This window comes from Myotis davidii, unplaced genomic scaffold, assembly GCF_000327345.1.
Source record: "Myotis davidii unplaced genomic scaffold, ASM32734v1 scaffold478, whole genome shotgun sequence".
Lineage (NCBI taxonomy): Eukaryota > Metazoa > Chordata > Mammalia > Chiroptera > Vespertilionidae > Myotis > Myotis davidii.
Window position 1 is genome coordinate 4375206 of NW_006289570.1, and position 7643 is coordinate 4382848.

At 56.9% G+C, this 7643-nt stretch overlaps 2 protein-coding genes across 2 annotated transcripts in view; both read left to right on the forward strand.

Annotated features, from left to right (window-relative positions):
* The first annotated feature begins 6 nt into the window (after positions 1–6).
* LOC107182838 (coiled-coil domain-containing protein 157-like) lies at positions 7–5315 on the forward strand. The gene is made up of 2 exons (XM_015562891.1): positions 7–59; positions 5053–5315. Exons 1-2 carry the CDS (start codon positions 14–16, stop codon positions 5313–5315), a joined length of 309 nt encoding a protein of 102 aa, XP_015418377.1. The 5' UTR covers positions 7–13.
* Positions 5316–5847: 532 nt separating this feature from the next.
* Positions 5848–7643, forward strand: part of LOC102768048 (coiled-coil domain-containing protein 157) — a 6742-nt gene continuing 4946 nt past the window's right edge. The window contains exons 1-3 of the mRNA XM_015562833.1: positions 5848–5990; positions 6331–6502; positions 7221–7613. Coding sequence (XP_015418319.1) covers positions 5848–5990; positions 6331–6502; positions 7221–7613 — 708 coding nt within the window. The remainder of the gene's footprint in view (positions 5991–6330; positions 6503–7220; positions 7614–7643) is intronic.

Genomic DNA, 7643 nt, shown 5'->3' on the forward strand with positions numbered 1-7643 from the left:
CGGGGGCAGTTCCATGAGCCGATCCGACGCAGGGGCCGAGGCTGCGACACCAGAGACCGGTAAGAAGTTCTGCATCACCCCGCCGGACGCCCCCCGCTCGCCCCCCACCGCCCTCGCCCCCCCCTCCCTCGCCCCCCTCTCCTCTACTCCAAGCCGGTCCCTCGCTCCCTCCAACCCCGCCTTCCTAGTCCCCAGCAACCTCCCATCGGCCTCTCACTTTGGAGAGCCCCTCCCCTCGATCCTGCCTTCTCAAAGCCCCCATCTTACCCCCTCACCCCCTCTTTCGCTTCAGACCCGCCTCCTCCACACCCGCTTCCCGTGTCCCAGGCTCTAAGGACCGCTGGACCCTTTCCCCGCGGGCCTGCCTTGTGTAGGTTCCACCCCCTGCCTCCCATCGTCCCGCCTGCAAGCCCCGGGGGCCATCTCAAGTAGGGGCTGCTGCTTTTATTTTATTTTTCATTTGTCTTTATTGTTGAAAGTATTACAGATGTCCCCTTTGTCCCCGCCCCTCACCATGGGACTGCTTCTTTGGGCTCCACCCCTCACTCCCACAGGTGCCTCCCTGCAGGCCACTCTCTTGCTTCCCAGGTCCCCCAGGAACCCCTGCGGTCCTCCTCTCCCTGCCTGTCCCCTCTCCTGCCCAACCCCCGAGTACTGAAGGCTCTAAGCACTTGCCTGGACTTTGGCTTCCTCATCTGTGAAATGGGGCCGTGATAGGAAGGGGTGCCTTCCGGAGTCTTTCCTTACACACACCCCATAACTAGTTCATGTCGGTGTCATTCATGTAGAATAATAACGATTGCTGGGATTTCTTGAACATGACCACGAGCCAGACTCTGTGCCAAACATCACCAGCATTACATCACTTATTATAGCAACTTATGGGGTGGAGTGGGCACCCCAACCCAGGCCACTCTCGGTGCTCTCCTCGAGCAGTTACTTATTCCTTGGTGGTCACTCCACGTCTTCACTGTCCCCAGGGATCCAGGCAATTAGCAATCCCCAGTCAGAGACTGACAACTGCCAGAGATGGGGTTTGAGAGTTTCGAAAGGGCATTTTTACCGCAGTGACCTCGGATCTCGGTGGGAGGCAGGCGTGATCTTTACCTGAGACCTAGGACTCAGAGGGGGAAGGGGCCTGAATGTGGACTGGGAGTGGAGGGAAGGTTCCCTCTGGTGTCTGGGGGTCAGACGTCCACCTGGGAGCTGACCCTCCCGCCTCAGGGCAGCGTTGACTCAGGAATTGGAAAGCCTGTGTCGAATGCTCCTTCGCCCGACACGTACCTACCTGTGGTTTTCAAACCACGCTCATATCTGCACATCTCCCTTGTTGCTAGTGATCCACACGGGCACACGAGGCTGTTTCTCCTTGTTCTTTGACATTTGTGCTTATCAGAACCGGCATCTAATAAGAGTTGGTATCTCGGCAAGCTCCCGAGTTCCAGGGCCTCCTCCCAGCGTGGCGTCGCCGGCTCACTTTATGTCCTCCCTTTTCGGGAAGGAGAACCGGGATGTGTGTCTGGTGTTTTTTTTCTGTTGGTTTCTGCCTCGTTCTTTGGGGACATACAATCCCATGAGCAGCAATATCTCACGAGAGGCAATCACCGAAGCAACATACGTGGGAGGCCTGTGGGCCTGTGTGCGTTTGTGTGCGGACGTGAGTATTGGGGGGTGGATACTCTTTGCCCTGTTGGGGGGACTGACACAGCTGACACACCCAGGACTTGCCCCCCAGCAGAAACCCTCTTGACATAGTGGTTCCTCTCAGACAGGGTTCCCTGTACCCCGTGCCCAGCACATAGTAGGCATCAGTCATCGCGTGCGGAATAAACACACAGGATCTGGCCCTCCACACCTACCCTGTCCAAGACGGTAGTCACCAGCCCCTGTGGGGGTGCATTTGAAAACAGTGGTTGGTTCGATTGGATATGTACTTTTAAGTGTCAAATGGATATTGGATTTTGAGACGATGCAAAAAAAAAACCACTTAATTTTATATTTCATGCTTGAGTGATACTATTTTGGGCATATTGGGTTAAATATATATTATTACATCTGATTCACCTGTCTCACTTTACTCTTCTTTGTGCGGCCGGTAGGAAATGGAAAATCCCATCTGTGACTTGCATCCTATTTCCTCTGCACAGAGCTGCTCCAGACGCAGCCTGGCCAGAGATGTTGGGCTCCAGAGTCCCAGCTCCCCCCATGACCCTGGGCTAACCCCTAGCTTCCCAGAGCCTGAGTTTTGTTGCCTGTGCAAGGCTGCGGATCTGGAAAGCAGCGCACAGTAGGTCCTGTGGTCGGAGCTGGCACGGTTGCAGCGTGCTGTCTGCGCTCAGGTCCGAGCCAGGCGACCCCGCCTGCCCTTTCCCCACTTCGTTCCTCCCTCCCGCCTGGAACACCCTCCTCTCCTCCTGGGGCAGCTTCCTCCAGGCCCCCCAGGAAGCTCTCCCGAGTGCCCACCCATGCCCTCTGGCCTTCGTTCATCCCCAGGACTGAAGAGCTGCGTGGGGCCAGTCCTGCGCTGGAGACAGGAAATCAGGCCCCCGGATGAGCCTCTGACCCCGAGTCCCAGAGCCTACAGGCTGGTCTGAAACGTCCCTTCACAGGCAGGCACCGCACCGAGGTGAGAACAGGGCGTAGTCTGAAGGCTCAGCCCTCAGTGGACCCCGTGGTGCCTCTGCGCTTCCCGGCACCTGTGGGCACAGGGTCGGCCCCTCCGCCCAGGTAGCTAGGTCACATCCCAGGGAACTCAAAGGACAGCCCCTGAGCTCCCAGGTAGAGAGACTGCCACCCACAAATAATTATTCAAACAGGGATTCAGTGCCAGCGCGATGTGCGATGTGTGCCGAGATGGAAAAGAACAGGATGCTCGGGAAAGGGGTACCGGGGGACCTCGCCGGGCCTGGGACCTGAGGGAGATGTCTTATCTCGGGGAAGTTGGGGAAAGGGCACATGCTGAGTGGTGAGATGCTGAGGAGGGGGCAGGTCAGGGTTGGAGCCTGGGGCAATGTCCTGGCCTTCATGCTGCAGAAGGCCATTCAAGGGGGTGTTGAGGGAGTGAAGGGGGTGAGTTACCTTTTTATTTTTTTTAAATATATTTTATTGATTTTTTTACAGAGAGGAAGGGAGAGGGATAGAGAGTTAGAAACATCGATGAGAGAGAAATCGATCAGCGGCCTCCTGGACAGCCCCTGCTGGGGATGTGCCCGCAACCAAGGTACATGCCCTTGGCCGGAATCGAACCTGGAACCTTTCAATCCGCAGGCCGACGCTCTATCCACTGAGCCAAACCGGTCAGGGTGTGAATTGCCTTTTTAAATGATCACTTTGGCTGCCATATCCCCCGTGAGCAAGGCGGTGCTGGGCAGAGGAAAGGAGATGGAGTGTGGAGCAGTGGTGATGGATGGAAGTGGGGGTTCTCAGTGTAGGCTGGACATAGGATTGGCAGCACTCCGTGCTGGATGTGGGTTAAAAGGAGGGGGTCTGGAGGAAGGGCCCAGGTGCATGTATCTGGGATGCCATGTTCTGAGATGAGGGGGTGGAAATACTAGGTGTACCGGTTAATAATGTGGATTAGATATTAACCGGTTAAAAGTGCGGGTACCGGTTAAAAGTGCCGATAAGCTATTAACTGGTTAAAATGCGGATTTTGTCATCAAAAGAAAACACGGTAATTTCAAGAGAAACATCAAAAGTGCTTTATTCAAAGTAATGTTCATCGCTAGCTACACATTTCCCCCATCTTTCAGGTAATTTGTGGATACTGTCCCAATAGAATTTTCTTGTTTGAAGGCAAACCATTCAGAGACCCAATTTTCTACTTCTTCGTATGTTTTGAAGTGCTGCTCAGAAAGTATGCCGTGTCTTCTGGCCCATTATGGCCGTTTTACGATCAAAGTGTGGCTCAAATTGATTATTTTTGTCAGTAGCGATCAGTATTAATGGTTTCACCTGGTTTTAGAAGCTCATAATACACCACACCTTCCTGATCCCACCAAACGCAGAGCAGTGTCTTCTTTCCAAAGCGATTTGGCCTTGCAGTCGTAGTTGATGGTTGACCTGGATCAACCCATGATTTTGTGCGTTTGGGATTCTCAAAATAAACCCACTTTTCATCGCCAGTCACAATTCGATGCCAAAAAGACTCTTTCGTGCCATTGAAGCCACATTTTACTGATGACTTTTCAGTTTTCCATTTGTCTTTCATTCAGTTTCTGTGGCACCCATTTTCCTTCCTTTAAAATGGCTCCCATTGCTTGTAAATTTTTTGGCACGAAATTCGACATTTTTAAGCGTAAAAATATCTATGATGTTAACACCTTCAGAAAATTTGACATATCAAGTTTTGAAGCTTGTTGTCAATACAACAAAATAGCATACAGATCAAATCGCATATATATCAACATATGTCTAACTCCATCTATTGAAAAAAACCCATTATTAACCGGTACACCTGGTAGGTCAGAGGAAGACTGGTTTCCCAGCTAGTTCTGGACTTTCTGCTGCTGAGAAATCCACAAAGACAAGCCCCCCCACACACACACACACTTACAGGGTGGGGAAGGGCCAGGGCTCAGCATCCATGGGGCTGCCCAGCTCTGAGCAGAGCGCTGGCTCTGACAGCACCTGCTGGGGGCACGTGAGGAGCCACGGGAGGGGCGAGAACAGTGTCGCTTGCCCACTTTCTGAGTCGCGGGCCATGAACACAGTTCACCCAGATCACAGGTCCACAGACTCTGAAGATGGACAAGCAGCGTTCTGTGTGGGCCGCAGGGACAGAGGGGAGATGTAGCCAGCAGACAGCTGCCCCAGGCAAGGATGGCCTTTGCTGTTGTTGCGCTAACAATGTAATCACAATAGTCATAACTACTATTGATGGGGAACTTTTATTGGCGTCTTATCTGAACCAAGCGCTTCACTTGTAGACATCTGTAAAGGCCTCCGAGGGTCTGGGCCCAGGAGCCTCTGGGCAGGTAGGGGCCTGAGGAAGGTTCCTCTAGCAGCGGCCACGTGGCTCTGGCTAATGGGGCTCCTCTCTGCCCATCCCAGGAGCCCTGAGGATGGCTCACCTGCTGGGCAGCCAGGCCTGCATGGACAGCCTGCGCAAGGACCTCACCGACCTGCAGGGCACCATCGTGGACGTCTTCTCCCGAGCTGGACCCGTGCGCTTTTCCTCCTGGAAGTTTCCGGACCATGTGGCCTGTGACCTGGACATGGTGGCCCTGCTAGAGCACTATGACCACGTGCCGGGGGACCCGGAGTTCACACAGCTGTCTCACGCCGTGCTCTTGGAGCTGGTCATTGACAGGTGAGGGCCCTGACCAACGTGGTGTTCTTGGGGTGCTGATACCCGCCCCTTAAGCCAATAGCAGCCATGGGATCCCCCTGGTAGCAACGTTGGTAGCAACAATCACCTCTGAGAACCGTTGGGGGCCAGGTCAGCTCAGGGCCCTCACGGTGGTCCCACCTGTGCCGTGGGCTGTGCTGTCCTCTCCCGCCCGCCCTCGGGGAGTTGCCGGCTGCCCTGCTGGGCTCTGTGGCTCCCGGCTCTGACCACGGCCTCTCTGGCTGCTTCCAGCTGCCTCCTCGGGGTTTCTGTGCGTCGGGGACACCACGGCTGCCATTCAGAGTTTCTATCCAGCATCTGTGGGCTGTGCTGTTCCCACTTGTGGGCTGTGTCATGGCCAGACATGGGTGTGTTCTTCCAGACCCTGGCCCTGCTGGGAAGAGGCCAGTGGATTCCTCCACACACACACGCCCCTGACACTTCGATGCTATTACTAACATTAACGTGGTCCTTAGCTTTCCCTTCCTGTTCCCCCTGCTCCGAAACCTTGCACGTTAATGAAGTCATGGGGGCCCGTCAAGCAGGGACCCCAGCAGCTGGGGGATGGCCGGCCTGGGACCAAGAAGCCAGGGTACCACCCAGAGACCTGGGAAGCCCTTGGTGTCCGAGCACCATCTGGAGCCCGTGAGGGGCTGAATGTGTAAGCACAGAGCACCCCTTCCTTCCACCGCGGCTGTGCACGCACTGTGCCCTCTTCCAGGACTGCTCAGCTCCCCTCGTCCATCCAGGTCCTGTGTACGCGTCCCCCGCTGTGACGCTGCTGCGGACAGACATGTCTTCCCACCCCGTTCCTCCTCCCTCTGCCCACCTCCTGCTGAGTTAGCCAGAGCCTCCCTGGCTCCCTGGCAGAGCATGTTCTGAGACACGCCAGGCCCTGATGCCGGGCCAGTTCCCCAGAGCCAGAGGCTGCCGACTGTATGGCAGGAGGGCGCACGAGCATTGGGCGCTGCCCCCGCTGACCCTGCTGTCCCTGCCCACAGGCTCCTGCTGCTGCTTCAGAGCTGTGCCAGCTACTTGGAGACCCTCAGTTCGGAGCAGACAGTGCCCCCTGCCAGGGCTGTGGGGCCCTGCATGTCCGTGGGGCTCACGGTACGGCTCTTCTGGAACAGCCTGCTGAAGCTGGGCATGCTCTACCAGCAGATGCTCTCCCAGGTGGGTCAGCTACCCCCCATTCCCCAACCGTGGTCACCCTCAAACCAGCCCACCTGCCCCAGATTCCTGGCCTGGCACACCGCACATGCCCCGTGCCCACTCCTGGCTCCACCCTGCTGAGGGACAGTGTCAACTCCAGAGCCGCCCAGTCAAGACCATGTGCTACAGCACAGGCCTCGGGGCCACGTCTGGGCTACCGGGCTCTGCTCTTGACCCTGCGAGACTTTGGCAAAACGCTGCCTCCGCTGAACCTCAGTGTGTTCACCTGTACAATGGGAGCAGCGACGGTCCCCACCTCTCAGGGCATTGTTGGGTGACCGTGTTCGCATGAGCACCGTTTGTGAAGGATTAGCCCGTCATCCTCACAACCACCCAGTGGGAAGGACCACTGTCGCCCCGATGGGAGAGGAACGAAACCGAGGGGCCGCGGTGGCACGAGAGCAGTCACACCCACTAGGAAAGAGCCCAGCACCCGCCCTGTGCCTGTCACTGTCCCTCTCCCAGTGTCATGAGCCGGGGCTGGGGGAGCAGCAGGGAGGAGTTCCGGGCTTAGTGACTCGTCGCAGCGCGAAGACAGAAGGTTCTTTCAGTTCACGTTGGTGTTGAGCAGCATCTGAGGGTTTGAGCCTCAGGCAACGCTGTCCCAGAAACCCCCAGGGAAGCGGTCCCCTGTCCACCCCCCCACTTACCTGCTTTCCCTTTCTTTTCCTGAACACAGAAAAGGGCAGCCCAAGGAGAGACCCCCATCTGCAAGCCCACAGCCAAGGGCGAGCCCACCAGGAGCCCCGAGTTTGTGACCGCCAAGTTCATCAAGCCCCCCTCCCCAATTCCAGGCCTGCCCCAGACCTGCAAAGAGCCCAGCAGCCTCTCCGTGCGCGTCTCCCTGCGCTCTCCCGGCAGGACCACGGAGGGCACCCGGAGCGTCCCCTCACAGACGGTGGAGACCGCCCTGGTGCCCTGCGACGCCTGCGCCAGCGTGCAGGGCAGCCTGCGGGAGGTGGGCCGGGCGCTCATCGGCCTGTGTCAGAGCCAGAACCTGCCCTCGTCCTTGGGCCACTTTCAGCAGCTGGTGCAGGATGCCATGGGGCTCAGGCCACTGCCGGCCGCCACGGTGGGCCAGTGGGGGGCAGAGCAGAGCAGA